Below are 23472 nucleotides of genomic sequence, written 5' to 3'. Positions count from 1 at the left end.
AAAAATAAAAAAAAATTAAAAAATAAAAAAAAAAAGAAAGAGAAAAATATCACATCTTAACACATATATGTGGAATCTAGAAACATGGTACAGACAAACTTATTTGCAGGGCAGGAATAGAGACGCAGATGTAGAGAACGGACATGTGGACATGGGGGGAAGGGGAGGGTGGGACGAAGTGGGAGATTAGGATTGACATAAGTACACTACCATGTGTAAAATAGCTAGCGAGTGGGAACCTGCTGTATAGCACAGGGAGCTCAGCTCAGTGCTCTGTGATGACCTAGATGGGTGGGATGGGGGGGGTCCAAGAGGGAGGGGATATATGTATACATATAGCTGATTTACTTTATTGTACAGCAGAAACTAACACAACATTGTAAAGCAACTATACTCCAATTTTAAAAAAATAAAAGAAAAGAAATATCATTGATTTGCTGCGGGTGCAGCAGCCAGTGACCGGGGAACAGGGATGAGCTGAGGCCTTCTGATTCAGGACCCACCTTGGAACTCTTGCTCCCCTGCCTCCCCACCCAACACACAGTTATCCATCAGGAGCTGTAGCCTTGGGGAAGAGTTGGATTTTGAAGAATAAATACCCCAGCCTCTCTCTCCTCCCTTCCTCCCATTGGCCAAATAAGAGGGCCAGAAGTCAGAGCGCCAGGGGTGTGGAGGGCGCAGTGCCTGTGGGTCAGCCTCTGAGAGCACTTGAGTAGGGGCAGAGGATGGATGTGCGGGGGCAACAGAGAACATCCATCACATGGAGGAGTCATTCCAAGATGTCTTAGGTTAACACTCCTCTTATTTAAATTGAGGTGCGAGTCACATAACATAAAGTGAACAGCTGGGTGGCATTTGGTACATTGATAGTTAGTGCAAGCACCACCTCTATCCCCTTCTAAACCATTTCCATGGCTCGAAAAGGAAACCCTGTGTCCTCGTCACTCCCCACTCCTCCTCCCTCCACCCCAACAATGCTAATCTGCTTTCTGGCTCTAAAGATTTACCAATTCTGGGCATTTCATATAAATAGAATCATACAATATATGGCTTTTTGTGTCTGGCTTCTCTCACTGAGCGTCATGTTTCCCAGGTTCATCCACATTGTAGCCTGTGTCTGTGCTTCACTCCCTTTTATGGCTGAATAGTATTCTATTGTAGGGACAGACCACATTGGGTTTAACCATTCACCTGTTGCTGGGCATTTGGCTTGAGACTCTTTTTTTTGGCCTCATCGTGCAGCTTGCAGGATTGTAGTTCCCAAACTAGGGATTGAACCCGGGCTCCCTGCAGTGAAAGCACCCAGTCTTAACCACTGGACCACTAGGGAATTCCTGGGTTGAGACTCTTTTTAAACAAAAGCAGTGTATTATTTGAAGGACGCTGGGGTTTCTCATTGGCACCAAGGAAGAAGTGGGTGGACAGGCCTCAAAGGGAGGAAGTGTTCGTAGATCTCCTGCATCTTAAAAACAGCCCTTAACTTGTCTCAGCTTCCAGCTGCCAGTCTCCGGGTCTTCTGGTTATAATTTTTGGGTAAGAGAATGAGATGGCACACCTGGGGTCAGGTGTCCACTCCTGGCCAGGCAGGCAGGGTCGTGCCTAAGAATTAGAGCTCCTGGGGGCCCATTCCCACTGCCTGGACTGGCAGGCACCCCAAAGCTATCAGTACACAGGGACCACCAGGCTTTACGTCCAACCTGGGGGCTGAAAAAGGTGGGAGCCCTGGTGCAGGTGTTTGTAGAGGTGACAAACAGACAATGCAAGATCCCTTCCTAGAACTCAGAGACTCTATAGGCCATGAGAAGCACAGAGCAGAGTCCACCAGCCTGACTTTCCTGGGCCTTGTGTCTCTTCTCCTCACTGTCCCCTTCACCCTCACTCCTCCACTTGCTCCCTCCCCAGGGGAATGATCTTGAGAACAAGCGCTCACTGCATGCCAGGTGAGCTGGATGCTCCATCTGTTCACTCCTTTAATCTTCTTAACGACTCTAAGAGGAAAGTGCTGTCATTATCCTGTGCTTACAGATGAGGAAATGGAGGCACAGAGAGGTTAAGTAACCCACTCGAGGTCACAGAGTTAGAAAATGGGGAGCCAGTGCCAACTTGAGCCGAGTGGGTAGTTGGAAGGCATAGGATTGTGGGTGCTGAGATGCCACTTACCCCCTGGAAGGGGTGAGGGATGGCCACGGCCTCCTCCTCTCAGGATTGCTACAACAATTAAAACCAAACAAGATAAAGCATGGGAACTGCTTAGCACAGAGCTGGACGTCCGTTCTGGTCGAGATGGGCTGATGCAGGCGAGAGGCAAAGCGACACGGTGTGAGTCATAAATCTTCGTGCTCAGTGGAAGCAGCCGGGCACAGAGAACCACACTGCATGATTCTGTTCATAGACAACGCCCAGAATAGGAAAGTCCGTAGCAACAGAAAATGTCAGTTGCCGGGGGCTGGGAGTTGAGTGCTGGTGGGTATGGGTTTTTTTCTGGGGCGATGAAAATGTTCTGGAACTAGATAGTGGTGACGGCTGCACAAACCTGTGAATGTACCAACTGCCACCGAATTGTTCACTTTAGTATTGTTATGTGTGTTTTACCACACGCACAAAAAGCAGAGATCATCTAACTATATGCTGTCTCCAAGAGACACACTGATTCAAAGACAAATAGGTTGGAAGTTAAAGGATAGAAAAAGATATTCCACACAAGCAGTAGCCAGAAGAGAGCTGGAGTTACTGTACTAACATCAGAACAGGATAGAAGACAAGAAGTGTTACTAGAGACACAGAAGGCTGCAGGGGTGGCTGAGGGCAGGTTACAGGGACCTCAAAGCTGGAGAGGTGGACACGATGTCCGAGGTGCCAGCCCCTCCGGAGCAGCCTGCCCCCGGCCTGCCTTGATGGATGAAGTCTCCTAGAATGCACGAGTACCCAGAGTGGCCCAGCCAGCTCACACAGGGGGCTGGTGGACAGGTTCGGAACTGGTCATGCCGCCCTCAGAGGACTGTTTGTGCACCTAGGAATGTCCCCACCACCGTTAGAGAATGTTGCCAAGTCCCAGTCTGGCTGAGGTTGCCAGGGTTACCACGCTGACCCATTGTCGGGGTTGCCATGGTAGCTGGTTCTAGGGCGGTGCAAGCTGCTTAGCTAAGAATCTACAACCCACTCCCACCGTCCCCCCAACTCCGGCCCACGTCAGCCAGGCTGGCAGACCAAATGCCACCCTTCATGGGGAAAGACAAGCCTCCCAGCCCCAGCACCTACCCCAGATGGGGTGAATGGTGCCCTGGAAACTAGGACAGGCACCAAGGGGGCTTCTGGAGAGGTTTGGGAGGACCCACAGGTGCAGCACACCGCTGGATTTGGGGGCTCGGGTAGGGCAGCAGGTCCTCACTAAGCAAGCTTAGATTGCAGTTTCTAACCCTCAGCATGACTGACATTTGGGGCCGGATAATTCTTTGTGGTGGAGACTGTCCTGTGCACTGAGGGATGCTGAGCAGCATCCTTGGCCTCTACCCACTAGGTGCCAGGAACACCCCATAGTCATGACAACCAGAAATGTCTCCAGACTTGCCAAAAGCCCACTGGGGGCCAAATCGCCCCATTGAGAACTGCTTAGAAAACCTGGGCTCCCTGCTTGCTGTGCAACCTCCAGGGGGGCACCCACCCAGGCTCCCGGCGCCAGGGAGCATTTCCAGAATTGCAGGTTCCCAGGCCCTGCCTGCATCTCCCAGGCAGCCCTGAACAGGAGTTTTAGAAAGCTGCTCAGAAGCCCCTGGCTGTCTCTTCGAGGCCTCGGTTATCTCAGGTTATCTCATCTGTTATGATAACCCCTGCTGGCGTCACAGGGGAAAATCAGGGGCCATGTCCACTGTCTGTTATTAAGATTGTTCTGGCTAACCCCGTTTCCATAAGTAAACTTGTGTGTCCCACTAGGGGATTGTAACAACCTGTTGCTGCATTTTTTTTTGAAATTTCAAAACTCCCTCCCCATTTTACTCCCCCAACCAAAATCTCCTGCTGTGTATCCCACAATTAAAATGATTTTAAATTTAAATTGGTTTTTGAGAATTCCAAAGCAAAGCTTAAGGGCACGGAAGACCCTTTGGGGTTTTAGAGAATCAAGGTGAAAGTCATTGCAGTAATAGTAATGAACTTCCTGCGTTGGCAGTGTTCTTCCCAGGGTGCCGGGAAGAGCTATTGCATTCCTCCTTCCCTGGGAAGGAAGTGATGTTAGCATTCCCATTTCCCAAGTTCTGGCTCTGAGGCCTTGTAGACCAGTCTAGCTGATTGTTCAAGGGGATGTTTGTCTTGGACCTCCTTATCAGCCCTTGAAAGCTTCTGGAAGCACTTGGACCCCAGGTCGAACCTACATTCTTGAAGCCATCTTCAGACAGAGAGAAAGAGACAGAAAGACAGAGGGAGAATGAATGTCTGGACATTCTGCTTCCAAGAAGGGCAGCTTTCTAGAATTCGCTTCCCTGAACTTGGCTCCATCCCAGCCCTGATTGTGGCCTGAGGGGCCAAGTGGGATCTTCCTGGCTGTTCTCCCACCAACACAGTCCAGAGTTCGGGGCGTGACCCCCCTGGTGAGAAGCAGGCTAGATCTGCTGTGGGAAACCTTTAACTGCATGTCCTAGGAGACCCACGAGAAAAGCGTCTTCCTCCTCTCCTGTGCAGCCCCTACCCATGGAGCAGCCCACCAGGCCATCGTTTCTGGGTTTGCCCTGTAGTTACCCATGGGAGAGGGGTATGATTCCTGCTCAGGTGATTTGGTCCCCTGGTTACACCCAGAGATATAAGGGGAGGGGGAAGCATCCCTGCATACGTGGGGGATCTGGACCTTGTAGATTTCTCTGAAAAGCATTTTTCTATCTACAGCAGATAAGGCCTTGGAAAACTGGTCTCTTAATACTATTATCACTCCCAGAAAACTTAACAGTAACTTGTGAATACCATCCAATAGACAGTGTTGCAGTTTCCCCCAGTTAAAACAAAAATGCTATTGTTTAAAGCTTTATTGAGATATATTCCACATACCAGGAAGTTCATCCATTTAAAGTGTACTGGGGGCTTCCCTGGTGGCACAGTGGTTAAGAATCCACCTCCCAATGCAGGGGACGCAGGTTCGATCCCTGATCGGGGAACTAAGATCCCACATGCCACAGGGCAACTAAGCTTGCATGCCGCAACTACCGAGCTTGTGCATCTCAACGAGAGAGCCCACATGCCGCAAACTACAGAGCCCATGCGCCCTGGAGCCTGCAGGCCACAACTACAGAGCCCATGCACCCTGGAGCCTGGGCTCCACAACTAGAAAGAGAAAATCCATATGCCACAACTAGGGAGAAGCCCGCGCACCACAGTGAAGAGCCCATGCTGCAATGAAAGATCCCGTGTGCCTCAACGGGATCCCTGGACCACCAGGGAAGTCCCTTACCATAATGTCTTCAGGCTTATCTGTAGCATGTATCAGTACTTTATTTTTTGGCCATATAATATTCCATTGTATGGGTAGACCAGATTTTGTTTATCAGTTGATGGGTATTTGGGTTGTTTCCACCTTTTGGCTATTAGGAATAATGCCACTATGAACATTGCTGTACAAGATTTTCTGTGAACATAGGCTTTCATTTCTATATACCTAAAGGTGGAATTGCTGGACCACATGGTAACTCTGTGTTTCAATCTTGGGGAACTGTCAGCCTGTTTTCCAAAGAGGTGCACCATTTTATATTCCTGCCAGCAGTGTATAAGGATTCCAATTTCTCCACATCCTCACCAACACTTTTATTTTCTGTCTTTTTGATGATAGCCATCCTAGCATATCTCACTGTGGTTTTGATTTTTATTTTCCTGGTGACTAATGATGTTGAGCATCTTTTCTTGTGCTTATTGCCCATTTGTATATCATCTTTGGAGAAATGTCTGTTCAGATCTTTGCCCATTTTTAAAACTATTTATTTTGGCCACTCTGGGTCTTAGTTGTGGCATGCAGGATCTTCCTTGAGGCACACAGGATCTTTTAGTTGTGACATGTGGACTCTTTAGTTGCGGCATGCGAACTCTTAGTTGTGGCATGCATGCAGGATCTAGTTCCCTGGCCAGGGATCGAACCCAGGCCCCCTGCATTGGGAGTGCGGAGTCTTATCCACTGGACCCCCAGGGAAGTCCTTGCTCATTTTTAATTGGATTATTTTTCTTATATGTAGCTGGATTCAGTTTGGTAGTATTTTGTTGAGGATTTTTGCATCCATATTCTAGTTTTCCTGTGATATCTTTGATTTTTATCAGGGCAATATTGGCCTCATAGAATGAGTTAGGAATTCTTCTGGTTTTTGGAAAAGTTTGTTAAGAATTGGTATTAATTGTCCTTTAAATTTTTGATAAAAGTCATTGGTGAAGCCATCTGGGCTTGGGCCTTTTTTCACGTGTTGTTTTTGTTTTTGTTTTGCTAATTCAGTCATTTTACTTGTTTTAGGTCTATTCAGATTATTTTGTCTTGAGTCAGTCTTGGCAGTTTATGTCTTTCTAGGAATTTGTCCATTTCATCCACCTTATCTGATTTGTTGGCATACAACTGTTCATAGTATTCCTTTATAATTCTTTTTATTTCTGTAGGGTCAATAGCAATGTTCCCTCTTTGATTTCTCATTCTAGTAATTTGAGTCTTCTCTTTTTTTCTTGGTCAATCCAGCTAAAGGTTTGCTAATTTTGTTGATCTTTTCAAAGAACCAGCTTTTAGTTTCATTGATTTCCTCTATTATTTTTCTGTTCTTTATTTCAGTGGTCCCTAACCTTTTTGGCACCAGGGACTGGTTTCGTGGAAGACAATTTTTCCACGAACCAGGGGGTGGGGTGGTTTCAGGATGATTCAAGAGCATTATATTTATCGTGCACTTTATTTCTATTATTATTACATTGTAGTATATAATTAAATAACTGTACAACTCACCATAATGCTGACAGGAGGTGGAGCTCAGGTGGTAATGTGAGCAATGGGGAGCGGCTATAAATACATATGAAGCTTGCTTGCTTGCCCGCTGCTCACCTCCTGCTGTCCGTGGACCAGGAGTTGGGGACCCCTGCTCTATTTCATTAGTTTCCACTCTAATCTTTATTGTTTCAGTTTTTCTACCTTCTTTAGTTTTATTTTGATCTGTCTTTTCCAGTGTCTTCAGGTAGAAGATTAGGCTATTGATTTGAGATCTTTCTTCTTTATTAATATTGTCACTTCCAGCTAAAATTTCTCTCTAAGCACTGCTTTAGCTGCATCCTGTAAGTTTTGGTGTGTTTGTGTTTTCATTTTAATTGATCTCAAAGTGTTTCTAATTTCCTTTGCAATTTCTTCTTTGACCCATTGGTTATTTAGGAGAATGTTGTTTAATTTCCATATATTTGTGAACTTCCAAAAGTTTCTTCTGTTATTGATTTTTTTTTTAATAAATTTTATTTATTTATTTTTGGCTGCATTGGGTCTTCATTGCTGCGTGTGGGCTTTCTCTAGTTGCGGTGAGCAGGGGCTACTCTTCGTTGCCGTGCGTGGGCTTCTCATTGCGGTGGCTTCTCTTGTTGCAGAGCACGGGCTCTAGGAGCCCAGGCTTCAGTAGTTGTGGCTTGCAGGCTCTAGAGCACAGGCTCAGTAGTTGTGGCACACGGGCTTAGTTGCTCAGCGGCATGTGGGATCTTCCTGGACCAGGGCTTGAACCCTTGTCCCCTGCGTTGGCAAGCAGATTCTTAACCACTGTGCCACCAGGGAAGCCCCTGTTATTGATTTCTAATTTAACTCCATTGTGGTTGAGAATACACATTTTGTATGATTTCAGTCCTTTTTAAATTTATTGAGTCTTGTCTTATGGCCGAACATATGGTCTATCTGGTAGAATGTTCTATTGGGTTGGCCAAGAAGTTTGTTCAGTTTTTCCGTAACATCTTATGGAAAAACCCGAACGAACTTCTTGGCCAACCCAATATGTATATTCTGACATTGTTGAGTGGAGTGTTCTATAGATGTCTGTTATATCCATTTGGTTTATAGTGATCTTCATATCTTCTGTTTCCTTGATGATCTTCTATCTAGCTGTTTTATCCATTATTGAAAATCGGGTATTGAAGTCTTCAACTATTTCTCCTTTCAGTTATTTCAGTTTTTGCTTCATTTAGTTTTGGTACTTCATTGCTAGGTGCATGTTTGTTTATAATTATCATATCTTCCTGATGGATTGACCCTCTTATCATTATAAATGTACCTCTGTGTTTTAGTAATAATTTTTATCTTAAAGTCTATTTTGTCTGATATTAGTGTAGCCACTCTGCTTCTCTGTTGGTTACTGCTTGCATAGTATATCTTTTTCTACCCTTTTGTTTTCAACCTATTTGTATCTTTGAATCTAATATGTGTCTCCTATAGACAGCATGAGGTTGGATCATGTTTTCTTATCTATTCTGCCAATCTCTGCCTTTTAACTGAAATTTCAGCCATTTACATTTAATGTAATTACAGGTAAGAAGGACTTCTGCCATTTCACTATTTGTTATTTTTGTTACCTGAATGCCTAACTATGCACTAGTCCCTTTATATAAATTATCACTGTTTTTTCATACCCATTTAATTAACGGAGGAGTCTAAAATCTAGGAAGATGCAGTAACAGCCCCAGTCATTGGTGGAGCTGAGCTATGAGACCAACATTGCACCCATCAGCTCTTGCCTTGAAGTTTCCTCCCTGCTCCTCTGGCTTCCCCCTTACCCTCCAAGGGCCAATCTGCACATGCGGCCAGAAGTACCCTTTAAAAATATAAATCCAATAAATTCCTTGTGGATCTTCCAGTGGCTCCTACCAAAGGGCATGAGATGCTTCATGATGAGTGACTCCTGCTTACTGAACACATTCAAACCGAGGGTTGCCTGCTTCCCACTTAGGCCACCTGAGAGCTCAGAGCACGATTCACTTCAGTGTCATTTTCTGGCCTCTGAATATGTTCCAGCCTAGGCCTTGGAAGAGCCCAAAAGACTTCTTGAACCATGGCCATCATCAGAGAACTTCCACACTTTACTTGCCTTTTCCCCCAGCTGCACCTAACTTCACACTTTCCTTTCCTTTCTCCCTCTTCAGTCCATGAAGACCCTGCAGGATGTGCTCACCGACATTTATGCACTCAAGGTCACTGTTGAAACCCTCAGGAAGGATGTGGCCATGCTGAAGGACATGTTTGACAAGGTAGACCCTCCCCAGCATCCTTCATACTGGCCATGCTGCTTGGACATCTGGTGGTTGGGGTAGCAGGGTAAATCCAAGAAGCCTGTTCTTAGTCAAAGAACACAGCTATGGGGGCAGGAGAAGGGGTCTGACATGGCTGAGCCACTTGGTCCATCCCACTGAACTCTCTGCAGCTTACACAATGATCCTCACCCTGCTGTGTTAAGACATCATTTGTAAGTGACAGAAACCTAGTTCATCCTGGCTTAGGCAAAAGAAGAGAATTTATTGTCTCATTTACTAAAAAGTCAGGAATGCTTTCAGTTACAGCCAGATCAAGATGTTCATACCACATACCAAGGTGCTCAACATCTCTCCCTCAGTGATGCTTTCCTCTGGGTTGGCTTCATTCTCACTCAGATACTCCCCAAGTCCTGGTAACTCCAGGCTTATAGTCCATCAACTTATCAGAAAGAGAATACTTATTCCTTGTCTAGAAAACTTTGTTCACACTGAAAAGTGGAGTAAACCTAGCATAGGCATACATTCTAGCTCCCTCTGTAGCCACAAGAATATCAACCCAGACATGTTCTAACTCCTTACCGTGATGGGAAAGGATATGGAATCCCTGAAGTGTAAGGTCACAGCTGGTGAGTCAGAGCTGGGCTCCAAAGCCAGGCCTTAACACCCCAGGCTGGTGTTATGGCTGAGGTTTTACAACTTGTCCCCAAATAACATGATTTACTGTATCATCCCTAATACACAGGTCAGTGTACGTATTTGATCATGATGGCAACTGTGAGAACTTCAGTCTTGGGCTGTGTAGCTCCCATCTGAGCAGAAAGGGCACTGCCAGGAAACTGTCATGAAACACTAAAACAGACAGTTGGCCAAATCTGTTTGGGAAACAATGCCTTCTCAGCTTACCTCTTGGAGATTCTTAAGGTACTTTGGCCCATTAAAGGCTCTGAGAAGTCCTTCGGTATAGAAACCCATTGAATGTTTTTTTGGGTTTTTTTTTTACGGTACGCGGGCCTCTCACTGTTGTGGCCTCTCCCGTTGCAGAGCACAGGCTCCGGACGCGCAGGCTCAGTGGCCATGGCTCATGGGCCCAGCCACTCCGTGGCATGTGGGATCTTCCTGGACCGGGGCACGAACCCGCATCCGCTGCATCAGCAGGCGGACTCTCAACCACTGCACCACCAGGGAAGCCCTGAATGTTTTTTAAGCCTAGCATTTCCCAAACTTATTTGCCCAGGGAACCCTTTCCCACTCAGTGGGAAACAGTTGTTTTGGAATCTGTTCTTCCTTCTCCATCTCTTAATTACCTAGAGCTAAGGCTTTGCATTTGAGCTGGGGGAGAAGCAGGGCTGGGACCAGAACCTGCACCCACTGGCTCACAGGCTCGGCTCATTTGACAGATGCATCTGGAAAGAATAGATGCTTTCTCTGAAGATTTGAAAGGGCAGAACTGGAAGATGAGTGCACTGCAGTGGGAAGTGGTGAGGGTCTGGGGCCCATCCTACCACGCCAGACCCCCGCTCTCCAGGCCCAGGGGTGCTGGGGGCAAGGAGGGGTAGGAGGAGAACACAATCTGGAAAGGCCCATTTATTTGCAAGTGTGGAGGGCAGCATGGAGGAGGGAGCCACTGAGGGTACCACACCCTCTGGGTTCATGACCCTTATTCCCAATCTCCTTCCCACCCCCCCAGATTTCTCTCCAGAACAAGATAACCACCATGCCCAAAACTGAGGACATGGTGCTCTGGAGCAGCCTCCATGAGGCCATGTTCACCCTGGTAAGTGAAGGAGGAAGCGGAGAGGCAGCATCTGAGCATCGGGGAAGGCGGAGTGAGGAGTGGACAGGGTGATCGCTGAGCTGGTCTGGAGCAGCCCTGGCCAGCCCAGCCCCCTCTTCCGCAGGGAACTGCTCCACAACTGCTGGATGATTCCAAGCGGTGGCAGATTGCGAAACATGTTGCAGAGATCGACCTTCCTCAGACGGCTGAGTACCACGAAGAAGTTAGCCACGGCCAGGTCGTGGAGGCCATCCAGCGCCCCAGTTCCTGGAGACCATCTGGCATTACCAAGTCCAGGGCAGCTACAGGAGGAGGAGTCTGCCCAAGCAGCTCTGCTTCCCAGGGCCCAGGGGCCGGACCAGGCCCAAGTGCTCGAACCTGGGCCTGCACCTGGACCTGGGCCTGCGTTTGGACCTGGGCCTGCCCCTGGACTGGGGCCTGCCCCAGGTCCTCAGCCCACACAATCAGGATCCTGGCCTGTACCACCACGAGGCTGGCCTTCTCCCAGAGGCTTGCCCGGGACTAGCTTGGGCTGTTTCCAGTCTGGCCTAGGCCCGTCGGGCTCCCTGTCTGCCCAGCTCTGGGGCTCTAGGACCCTACCCCCAGCCACGGAACTAGGCTTAGCTTAGCCTCATTTACTGCAGTCATGGTCTCGCCAGGGAGACACATCCAAGCTCTCAGCTCTCTCAGAAAAGGAGGAGGAATATTCCTCCGTGGAAGTGGGAGTCCCTCAGGATGGAGCCCCAAGGGCTGAGGCCTCCACGGAAGTACTCCCTAAGGGATCCCCGTCTGCGATTCAGCAGATAAAATCCAATGCTGCCATTGCAGCTGCTGCCGCAGCCACCTTCGCAGCTGCAGCGACATCGGCAGCCCGGGCAGCTAAAGCGGCTGCTAGGCTGGTCAAGGACACCCTGGCCACCAAATTGGCCACCATAGCAACAGCCGTGGCCGCATCCGGGCCCTTAGGGGTCCTTGCAGACATCCTGGGCACAGGGACCTCCCGTGGGGCCTTCACCGAGGACGGCGAGATGGAAGACTTGCAAGAGGTGGACTGTGAGGACGTCCTCTCTCCTTCATTCTCTTCTGCCCGTGTCCCTCCCAACATGGCCCTGTCGCAGGCCATGCTGGCTGCCGAACAGGCCATGACCCCTGAAGACAAGAAGAAGGCCGTCAGGTGTTCCATGAGCCACATAGCCCAGATGCCTATTAGACATGACTCCCTGAAAGAAGAGTTTGCCCAGCTGTCATCCAACCTGCATCAGCGTATGACTTATCTAGGTAGGCCCGGCCTGGCTTCTGGAAGGGTAACAAGGGCTCAGGCCCTCCCTGTGGCCTTTGCAAAGCACTTCCTCTCCTTCATTTAGCTGCCCCAACAAAATGTGCATTCAACCATTAGCCATTCATTCCTTTGGCTTAAGCATTAGCCTCTTACTAGTCTATTATTTTACAATGAATGTACAGTGAGGTCTTATCTTAGGCAAGAAGGGTGGTTAGGGTCTAAAGTTGGTGCTCAAGAAGGAAAATCAGGTCAAAATTACTCTTGGAAATTCCCTTTCAATAGCCCATAAAATAGTACTGCTGTACAGTATTTTGATAAGTCCAGATCAACCAGAGTGTCTAATAGCACTGAATAGACCCCAGATGAAGTGGTCAATTTGGGATTAGGAACAACAGCTGGGCAAACATATGTTTTCTTAAAGACTACAGTCAGGCTTCCCTGGTGGCGCAGTGGTTGAGAGTCCGCCTGCCGATGCAGGGGACATGGGTTCATGCCCCGGTCCGGGAAGATCCCACATGCCGTGGAGTGGCTGGGCCTGTGAGCCATGGCTGCTGAGCCTGCGCATCCAGAGCCTGTGCTCCGCAACGGGAGAGGCCACAACAGTCAGAGGCCCGCATACCGCAAAAAAAAAAAAAAAAAGACCACAGTCATGTTCTAGGTGGCAGTAGTACCAATAGACTTATGATCCCAGTTCATGCCCATGATGGGCATATGTTCACTGTGGGGAGTGGAGAGGAGAATGGCCTACCCTAGTGGTTCTCAACCTTAAGCTCACCTCAGCATCCCTGGGGCGCTTGGTAAGGCACAGGCTGATGGGCCCAGCCCCAGATCTGACCTGTTGGTGTGAGTGGGGCCCTAGAATTTCTCTTTCTAACCCATTCTGGGGGATGCTGCTTATGCTGCTGTTGGCTCAGGGAACCCACTTTCAGATCCACTGTCCTCCCCTCTTTGAATCATTATCTTGCTTTTTCGCTCTCTGCCAGGTGTAATAGTTGAATTAGCCTAAGTCAAATCCATACATGGTGCCACCCCTGATGGGCAGTGCCATTCCACAGATCTTGAAAAAGAACTTTGAGCAGCTAAAAAGAACCACATCGATCTCTGTGAATTCTGGGGCACAGCTTAGGTCATGATAGTCATGAATTTAAATATAAAACATAAAGCCATAATAGCCCAAACTCTACTTCTGACTAGTTGCCATTTTTGTTAAGAAAACTAAAAATAGGTTGTGAATGTGTCCTGGCTACAGTGTTTCCTATCCTCCTAGCTGTGTCATGTACATCACTTTTTGGCCTCTCATCCAAAACTGGATATAGGGCACTTTTTTTTTTCACCCCTCTCCTTTTATGTTAAATCCCCCTTTGCATCTTGTTTTGAGATAATACATTTCATAAACTCTCACAAGTAAATACTCCATAGTTTTTCTCAGGACCATTTCTGGGAGGGCAATAAATTCCAGAGAGGTTTCCCTAATAGGATAACCACGAGGCTGTCAAACATCTGAAATGGGGCAAGTTCAAGTTCTCATATGGTCCAAGCACAAAATGCACACCAGATATTGAGGGCTTAATACGAAAACAAGAATGTGAAATATCTCGTTAATCATTTTGTTGATCACATATTAAAATGATGCTTTTTTTTTTTTTTTTTTGGCTGCGCAGCTTGTGGGATCTTAGTTCCCTGACCAGGGATTGAACCCGGGCCCTCGTCAGTGAAAACGTGGAGTCCCAACCACTGGACTGCCAGGGAATTCCCAAAATGATGCTATTTTGGATTATATTGGGTTATGGACTTCCCTGGCGGTCCAGTGGTTGACTCCAAGCTCCCGATGCAGGGGGCACGGGTTCAGTCCCTGGTTGGGGAACTAAGATACTGCATGCCCCACAGTGTGCCCCCCCCAAAACCCACATAGATTATATTGGGTTAAACAAAATATTTTCTTAAAATTAATTTCACCTGGGACTTCCCTGGTGGTCCAGTGGTTAAGACTTCACCTTCCAATGCAGGGGGTGTGGGTTTGATCCCTGATCAGGGAGCTAAGCTCCCACCTGCCTCGGGGTCAAAAAACCAAAACATAAAACAGAGGCTATATTGTAACAAATTCAATAAAGACTTTAAAAATGGTCCACATCAAAAAAAATCTTTAAAAAAATTAATTTCACCTGCTTATTTTTAGATTTTTTTTTTTAAATTTTCACTAGAAAATTTTAGATGATCTCAAAGGTCCCCAAGCTCACAGCATCTCTCTGTTGGAAAGCACTGCCTTAAATATAACAGAAGCAGGTGGAACTCTAGATGAAGCATCTTCCCCCATCCCTGCCCCCAACAGCCACCCCCTCCTTTGCTTTCAGCTAATATGGGAGCCTCTTCCAAGCTTGGGACAACGGCGAACGTATTGCAAGAAAAGATTGGCAGCCTCCAGAAATCCAGGATGAGGGTCAGTGTCCCGGGCAGAAAAGGCATTTGAGAAGACGATGGCTTGAGGTGATGGCAGACTCCATGGCCACAGCCAGGTGGAGGCCCTGCCCTTCTGGATGCAGCATTTGTCCTGAAGCTGAAAGGAGCCCTGGGGAGGGAGTGGGGCCCAGAAGGGAGGTGCAGCCCCGCGGAGGCAGGTCTGCCCTGGCTGGTGCAAGGCTCCCAGTGGTGGGCGGCCACATGGTTCCCTCTGACAAGTGTCTAAAGTGGCAGTTGGCTGGCAGGCTGGGGATGCCCTGGTCTGGTACTCTCTTGAAGTCCCTTCCCAGCCGTGGCGACCTCAGAAGCAGAGGCCTCTTGTGTCTATGTCTCCCCCTTGTAGGAGGAGGAACTTGAGAGAATTTGGGGCCACCAGATAGAGATGATAAAGGACCACCACCTCGTGCTGGACAGGGCAGTGGACAAGCTCCAGATTTGCCTGGATGAGTTTAAGGTTCGGAGGTCCGGAAGGGCCCAGAGGAGGGAGGATTCCTCATTGGGACATTCAGATTCTCCCCAAAGATTTCATAGACACCCTGAAGGCAGGGGAACCAGGGACACTTTCCTGGCATTTTACTGTGTGTAAGTTATACTTCCATGAAAAGCAAACAAATCCCGCCACCTGCACCCCCAACACATAAACAAGAGGGCCTGAACAGGATCTGTCTCGTTCACCGCTTGGGTCACCCACGCCAGAAGGGTGCCTGGCACAAAGTGAAGGCTCAGAATGTGCTGAATGAATCGGTGAGTGGATAAGAGGATTTCTTGGGCCAGCTGTTCATGTTCATAACCTTTCCCCTAAACTGGCTTGTTCCCGAGTCCTCACACCATGGGGCCTGTCCGGAACAGCAGAGTCTGACCTGAGAAATGTGAGGACGATGCAGAGCACCTCCCAGGGGTCATTCAACCAGACACCTTCTCCCTTGGGCTCACTGAGCTGGCCTGATGACCCTGCCCTGATGACCTCGGGACCAGTCCCATCTGTGCCTTGTCCCAGAGGCATCCCAGACCCTTGGGGAAAGGATCAAAGTTATTCCCGGTGGGAGGAGATGACCCCAGGGTATAAAGAGACAAAATCCCAAACAGATCCACCTGAGGTGATTTCCATAGAGGGCTTCTGATTCCAAGTCAGGGGGCTGTTGGTGGGATGCACTAGGGTGTGGGGAGCGAAAGGCGAGGGCACAGCTCCCCCTCCCAAGGCGGTCACACAGAGTGACCAGGCTAGTGTGCACAGGGCAACTTGGACGGGAGAGGAGTTCATTGAAGGTGAGCCGATGCCCAGCCCAAGTGGGGAAAGAAGGGAGTGCCTGGGCCGTGTGTGGGCTCCCAATACACGGTTTCAGGCCCAGACTTTTGTGAGCACCAGGATCAGGAACTACATAGTCTCCTGCCAACTCTGCGCCCTCATTTAGCCACTGCTTTTCAGAGAGACTGGGATGCCATGTCCTAGGGACCTATTGGTGTCCTTCCTGGTCGGAGACTGGGGCCAGTTCTTTCAGCACTTCTGATGTGTGTCCAGCATCATGTCCTGCCCTGCTCGGGGTGGTGGGGGTGGGCGTAGGATCTGCCTCCAAGGAGCTGTCACTCGTCACTCGTTGAGAGAAAGTCAAGAGGAGTTTGGCCAAACAGACCAAATGGATCACGTCAGCCTTTGTCCAGACTTCCTTCCTGCCCGTTGTGCCAGCAAGAACTAATTGCTTATAAAAGTGAACCCTGGAAAGATCAGGAGCTGGGCTTTGTACCCAGCACGCTTCATTAAATAGTTCTTAAATGAACATGGGCTGCAAGAGATCAGCAGCCTCGTGGAGCCCTTCCAGTAGAGGAAGGAGGGAGGGCAGACACCTCTGCCCTGGTTCTGTCGCAACATGGGGACTAGAGAGGAAACACCGCTGTTACTGTGTTACCTGGATGCCTGGGAGAAAATGTTCTGGATGTAACAGGTGGCACGAGAAATCCCCATTCATTCCCTGAGTCATTCAGCCAACGTCATTGAGCCTTCACTGTGTGCCAGGTGCCCTTCCAGGGCCCAGCAATACAGCAGTCAACAAGATGGACAGCGCCAAAGCCCTTACGTGTTTTTTGCAGGGGAGCGGTAGTATCTGTTTGCTTTCAATGAAAGTATGCTTTACGCACAGTAAAATGCCCAGGCCTGAAGTGTAAGAGCTAGATTAATTTTTGCCTCTTGGTACACCCATGTCAGCACCACCCAATCAAGATGGAAATGTTTCCATCACCTTAGAGTGCTCCTCTTGGAGTGTTTCCCACTAAGAACCCAGCAGGAAAATAAGTGAGGATAGAACTCTTTCTTACTGACCCAAATAATGTGAAAACATTATTTGCCCTTTGCAAGTGGACAGGTGTCTTTTATAAGCCAGAGGCTGCATTCCAAAGCCATTCTTGGAACAAACTATTATATCCAAGGCTCTGGCTTGGTGCAGGAGGGGACGGATAAGACAGCTGATGTGTATCAAATGCCAACTCTCCTAGGAAAGTGTCATTTCTAGTCCCCTCAGCATCTTTGGGACAGGAGTGGTATTAATGCCACTTGAACTAGGAGTAAACAGATTCAGGCAGAGTAACCAGCCAGTTGGGAGGCAGCCTGCTATTGTGGTTGGATAGGCCTGGGTTTCAATCCCGATTCTGCTACTTAGTGGGTGTACCAGTTTCCTGCGGCTGCTGTCACAGATGACCGCAAACTGGATGGCTTAAAACAAGACATGTACTCGTTCACAGTTCTGGAGTCTAAAAGCCCCAAATCAGGGTGCTGGCAGGGCCTTGCTCTGTCTGAAGCCTCTAGGGGAGGATCCTTCCTGGCCTCTCCCAGCTTCTGGTGGCTCCAGGTGTTCCTTGGCTTATAGATGCATCACTCCAATCTCTGCCTCCGTTGTCACGTGGCCTTCTTCTCTGTGTGTATATCTGTGTCTTCACGTGGCCTCCTCATCCATGTGGGCTGCCCTAATCCAGTATGACCTCATCTTAACTAATTACATCTGCAAAGATCTATTTCCAAATAAGACCATGTCCACAGGTTCTGGGCCGGCATGAATTCTGGGGAGGACATTAGTCAACCCAGTACACAGGTTACTGTGGCAGTGGAAGTTAGAGGCTCCTGGCTCCTCTTTATTTCTAGATTTTAACTAGGAAGAGCCAAGTGGGGATCTAAGTGTTAATGTTGGGCCTGATGACTCCAAAAGGTCAGCTCCCTGCTAATGTGGTGTTGGAGGAAGCAGCCTGACACGAGGCTGAAGCAGGATCTCCCTTCCATTACCTCCGCCATCCATCCTAGACCTTGAGACCCATCTGGGGCAAGGTGGATGTGAAGGAGCTTTGCATTAATTAGAATTAGGTTCATCTTGGGACCTCCGTGGTGGTCCAGTGGGTAAAGACTCCACGCTCCCAATGCAGGGGAACTGGGTTCGATCCCTGGTCAGGGAACTAGATCCTGCATGCATGCTGCAACTAAGAAGTCCGCATGCCGCAACTGAGACCCTGTGCAGCCAAAATAAATAAATAAATATTAAAAAAAAATAATTAGGTTCATCTTTGAATAACATAAAACTCCCAAATAACTGACTTAAGGCGTAAGTGTATCTCTCTTTTACATTCAAGAAACTCAGAGCTGGTATTGAACTCCATGGTGTGTCACTTCCATTCACAAGGTCACCACATGGTCCAAGACAGCTGCTGGCACTCCAGTCATTAACTCTGCTTCCAAGCCAGCAGTGAAGAGGACACTGACCCACTTCCATTTACACCTCAGTGGTCACATCAAGCTATATGGGAGGCTGCGAAATATAGTCATGATTCTGGTCTGCCAGATGCCAGCTAAATGTTGGGGGTTCTGTTTCTGAGGGTAAAAAGGAGACCAGATATGTAGGGAGAAGTAGAAGCCTGCTGCCAGCTTTGGAGGAGGAGTGACCCTACCCTCTGGGGACATGGCCCATTGGATGTGAGGCTCTTCCCAAGCAGGTTAGCTGGCTGCTGCTGTCATAGGGAGGCCCAATAAGTGGAGAGAGGGCAGAATTAATGCAGGGAGTTGTTTTTTCATGGAGTCATGGGGATGGGAAATAAGGTTTTCCCCTGACCCTGGGGCACAGCATGTGTGGCATATTAAGTGCTTGGTGGATGAATTGACTCTCATTCTCACGGGGATCCCATTACAGATCAGAAGAGATGCACTTGTCTTAAACATCTAGGGACCCAAAGCATCAGCGTTTGTTTATGCTTTCCTTCCTCAGGTCTTCCTTCCTTTCCTGTGTAGCCACCTGTAGTTCTGTGAGGCCACCTCCAAGGGGACTTCTTGTGCCAAGTCCCACGTTCCTTCCCTTCTGATCTGGGCACCTGGAGCCCAAGCCTTCCAATGTGCCACCCGCCTGCTGTCCACCTGGCCCCATTGTCCCTTCCTAGGGTGGATGTGGGAGGTAGAGGCTATCCTCAGGACTTCCGAGGATAGCTGACATGCCCTCTGCTTCTGTTCTTAGGTTGTCCATTCTCAGATTAAAAACCTAGAAATGTACAAGGCAGACAACAGTGTGATGGAGCAGGAGCTGAAAGAGGTGAGTGAGCAGAGATTCCTCTCCCTACCCCCTCCCCTATCCTGAGCCCAGCTTTCCCACCAGGATAATGGAATCATCCAGCTAAGACAAAGGCAGGCAGACTTCCGGAGTCTCCTTCCACCTTTATCATGTAGAAAGTTTGGGGGAAGTTCTCAAAAGTTGTTCCATCAAGTCCTATTTTCAGTTAACTCAGGATTAGTGACAATTTTTTAAAATTGAAGTATAGTCGATTTACAATGTTATGTTAATTACTGTTGTACAGCAAAGTGATTCAGTTATACATATACGTATACATTCTTTTTTAACATTGTTTCCCATTATAGTTTATCATAGGATATTGAATATAGTTCTCTGTGCTATACAGTAGGACCTTCTTGTTTATCCATCCTATATATAATAGTTACAACCCATTCCATCCGTCCCCCAACCCCCTCCCCCTTCGCAACCACTAGTCTGTTCTCTATGTCCATGATTCTGTTTCTGTTTCATATATAGGTTCATTTGTGTCATATTTTAGATTTCACATATAAATGATATCATATGGTATTTGTCTTTCTCTTTCTGGCTTCACTTAGTATGATAATCTCTAGTTGCATCCATGTTGCTGCAAATGGCATTATTTTGTTCTTTTTAATGCTGAGTAATATTCCATTGTATATATGTACCACATCTTCTTTATCCATTCATCTGTTGATGGACATTTAGGTTGTTTCCATGTCTTGGCTATTGTGAGTAGTGCTGCTATGAACATAGAGTGCATGTATCTTTTTGAATTAGAGTTTGTGACAATTTATGTGAATTTAAAAACCATGCCCCAACTTCTCCATCACAGAAAACCTTTGCTTCAATCTAATGGTTGTGTTTGAGCCAACAGAGACCCCAAGGTTGAATTTAAGCCAAGGCTGGGTATCTAGGGTCCCAAACTAGAAAAACTGACCAAAGTGGTCTGATCTCCCCCAGCCTCTTCCTGCTCCCACCCCAGCAGCCCTGCCTCCCTGAGTCCCATCTCTCTCTAGAAAGCCGACAGGCGCTCCCTGGCAGGCAAGGGAAGCCGGGCTGACCTGGACGCAGTGGCGATGGAGCTGAATGAGACGATTCAGGGCATGCTCTTCAGGGTTATGGCCAATGAGGATGACTGGAAGAAGACTGTGGAGCAGCTGGACAAAGACCTACGCACCAAGGTGAGGACCCCTGTATTAGTCACCACCTTCTGCGTAACAAACTACCCTGAAATTTAGTCCCTTAAGACAGCAAACGTTCAGAGTTTCTGAGGGTTAAGAATTTGGGAACAGCTTAGCTGAGTAGCTCAGGGTCTCCCACGAGGCTGTAGTCAGGATGTCATCCAGGGCTGCTGTCATACGAAGGCTTGACTAGAGCTAGAAGAGCTGCTTCCAAGATGGCGCCCTCACATGGCTGTGGGCAAGACTCCTCACTTCCTTATCACACGATCCTCCTTAGGGCTGCTTGACTGGCTTCACAACATGGCAGCCAGTGGGCCACCCAGAGCACATGGTCCAAGAGAGCAAGACAGAAGCTGCAACATCTTTGATGACTTAGCCACAGAAGTCACACTCCATCATTTCTGTAGTATCCTGTTGGTTACACAGGTCAGCCCTGTTCAGTGCGAGAGGGGACCATATGGGGGTGTGAATACCAAGAGGTATAGTTGTGGAGCATCTTGGAGGCTGACCACCATAACGCAAGCAAAGGGACATGGCGGGCAGAGGGGGTGTCCTGCTGGTCATTCGTTTATTCATCATTTAATGATCACCTGTATTGAGCCAGATCCTGGGGAAATGTTGATAAGAAGTCATAGCCTTAATGTGTACCATCCAATAGAGAGACAGGAACAGTCAGGCCAGCCATATCAGCGTTGTGTGGTTCCTGCAGCTGGGGTGGCTGGTGAGGACAAAAGAGCTTGGGTTTAGAATCAGGCAGCTCTGGGTCCAAGTTGCAGCCCCACCATGATTGGCAGTATGCCTTGAGTTATAGAACCTCTTCGAGCCTCAGTTTTCTCATCTGTAAAATGAGGATTTATTCACTCATCATCCACCTATTGGGTACCTCTGATGCTGGTTAGCGAGGATATGACGATAAGCAAAACAGATATGGAACACACTTGTCATAGAAATCATACAAATCAATGCAGGATTACAGCCGGGGTAACTCAGTTATCTACAGAACAACTGACCTGTTTTTCTTCCATAATTCAATGGCAGGGTGAAAAAAAGTAGGACAGAGACTGTTCTAGATTAAGAGAGTCTCAAGGGGCACAACAACCAAATGCAACACACGAGGAGACTTACTTTGTTTCCTGGTTCAGTTGCTCCAACTCTGAAAATGGGCTGGGAATTAGATCAACGTCAAGAATGACTGCTCATTATGTTAGATGGGATAATGGTATTGCAGGCATGTAAGTAAATAACTAAAATATTTGAGTGAAATGTTATGATTTCTGTAACTTTTTAAAAAAACACTCCATCAATTCCCTGGCGGTCCAGTGGTTAGGAGTCTGTGCTTCCACTGCAGGGGGCACGGGTTCGATCCCTGGTTGGGGAACTAAGATCCCACAAGCTGCATGGCATGGAAAAAAAAAAAGAAAAGAAACAAAGAAAAAAAGGCAAATGTAGCAACATGTTAATAATGATTAAATCTACATGGTGGGTATATCAGGGTTCATGATTCTAGTCTTTTCTCCTCTCTATGTGTCTGAATTTTTTTCCTGATTGAAAGCTTTTTTGTTGTTTGTTGGTTGAAGTGATCCTATCCTCATTGCTCTTCTTTTCTTTCTGTATTTTAATTGTGGTAAAATTCACATGACATAAAATTAACCATTAACTATTATAAAGTGACTAATTCTGTGGCATTTGTTACATTCACAGTGTTGTGTGGGCACCATTTCTATCTAGTTCCAGAGCATTTCCATCCCCCCAAAGGAAACCCCAGGTCCATCAAGCAGTCACTCCTCACTCCCCCCTCCCCCAGCCCCTGGCAACCACTAATCTACTCTCTGTCTCTGGATTACCCTATTTTGGACATTTCATATAAATGAATCACAGTATGTGACCTTTTGTGTCTGGCTTCTTGCACTCAGCATCATGTTTTCAAGGTTTATTCATGTTGTAACATGAACCAGAACTTCTTTTCTTTTCTTTTCTTTTTTTAATTTTTTTGGCCACACTGCATGGCGTGTGGGATCTTAGTTCTCCAGTCAGGGATTGAACCTGTGCCCCCTGCATTGGAAGGCAGAGTCTTAACCACTGGACCACCAGGGAAGTCCCAGAACTTCATTTCTTTCTAGGCTGAATAATATTCCATCAAATGGATAGACCACATTTTGTTTGTTTGTTCTCTGTTGATGGACACTTGGGTTATTTCCACCTTTTGAATAATGCTGCTATGAGCATTCACATACAAATTTCTGTTTGAACACCTGTTTTCAGCTACTTTGGGTAGTTACCCAGGAGTGGAATTGCTGGGTCGTATGGTAATTCTGTGTTTAAGTTTTTGTGGGGGTGATATATAGTGATGTCTGCAATTAACTCTCAGATGGCTCAGAAAAAAACAAAAACACACATACATATGTACAGAAAAAGAAAACATGACAAAATGTTAAAAATTGGTGAATTTCAGTGGATATAGGAGTGTCCTTTGGACTATTCTTGCAACTTTTCTGTAGGTTTAAAAGTTTTTGAGGGGGGGCTTCCCTGGTGGCGCAGTAGTTAAGAATCCACCTGCCAATGCAGGGGACACGGGTTTGATCCCTGGTCCAGGAAGATCCCATGTGCTGCGGAGCCACTAAGCCCGTATGCCACAACTACTGAGCCTGCGCTCTAGAGCCCGCGAGCCACAGCTACTGAAGCCTGCGTGGCTAGAGCCCGTGCTCCACAACAAGAGAAGCCACCGCAATGAGAAGCCCGCGCACCGCAACGAAGAGTAGCCCCCGCTTGCCACAACTAGAGAAAGCCCGTGCGCAGCAACGAAGACCCAATGCAGCAAAAAATAGATAAATAAAATAAATTAATTTAAAAAAAAGTTTTTGAGGGACTTCCCTGGTGGTCCACTGGTTAAGAATCCGCCTTCCAATGCAGGGGACGCGGGTTCAATCCCTGGTCTGGGAACTAAGGTCCCACATGCCGCGGGGCAACTAAACCTGTGTGCCACAAATACTGAGCCTGCATGCCACAACT

General features: G+C 47.7%; 1 protein-coding gene across 1 annotated transcript in view; it reads left to right on the top strand.

Annotated features, from left to right (window-relative positions):
- Positions 1-23472, top strand: part of C15H16orf96 (chromosome 15 C16orf96 homolog) — a 43320-nt gene that overhangs the window by 6069 nt on the left and 13779 nt on the right. The window contains 9 exon segments of the mRNA XM_067705239.1: positions 9109-9213; positions 10614-10694; positions 10904-10990; positions 11115-11504; positions 11620-12268; positions 14621-14706; positions 15070-15180; positions 19208-19282; positions 20299-20463. Of these exon segments, the coding sequence (XP_067561340.1) occupies positions 9109-9213; positions 10614-10694; positions 10904-10990; positions 11115-11504; positions 11620-12268; positions 14621-14706; positions 15070-15180; positions 19208-19282; positions 20299-20463 (1749 nt within the window).

The sequence above is a fragment of the Pseudorca crassidens genome, chromosome 15 (assembly GCF_039906515.1).
Source record: "Pseudorca crassidens isolate mPseCra1 chromosome 15, mPseCra1.hap1, whole genome shotgun sequence".
NCBI classification, from domain to species: Eukaryota; Metazoa; Chordata; class Mammalia; order Artiodactyla; family Delphinidae; genus Pseudorca; species Pseudorca crassidens.
This window is presented reverse-complemented; position numbering and strand designations above follow the sequence as displayed.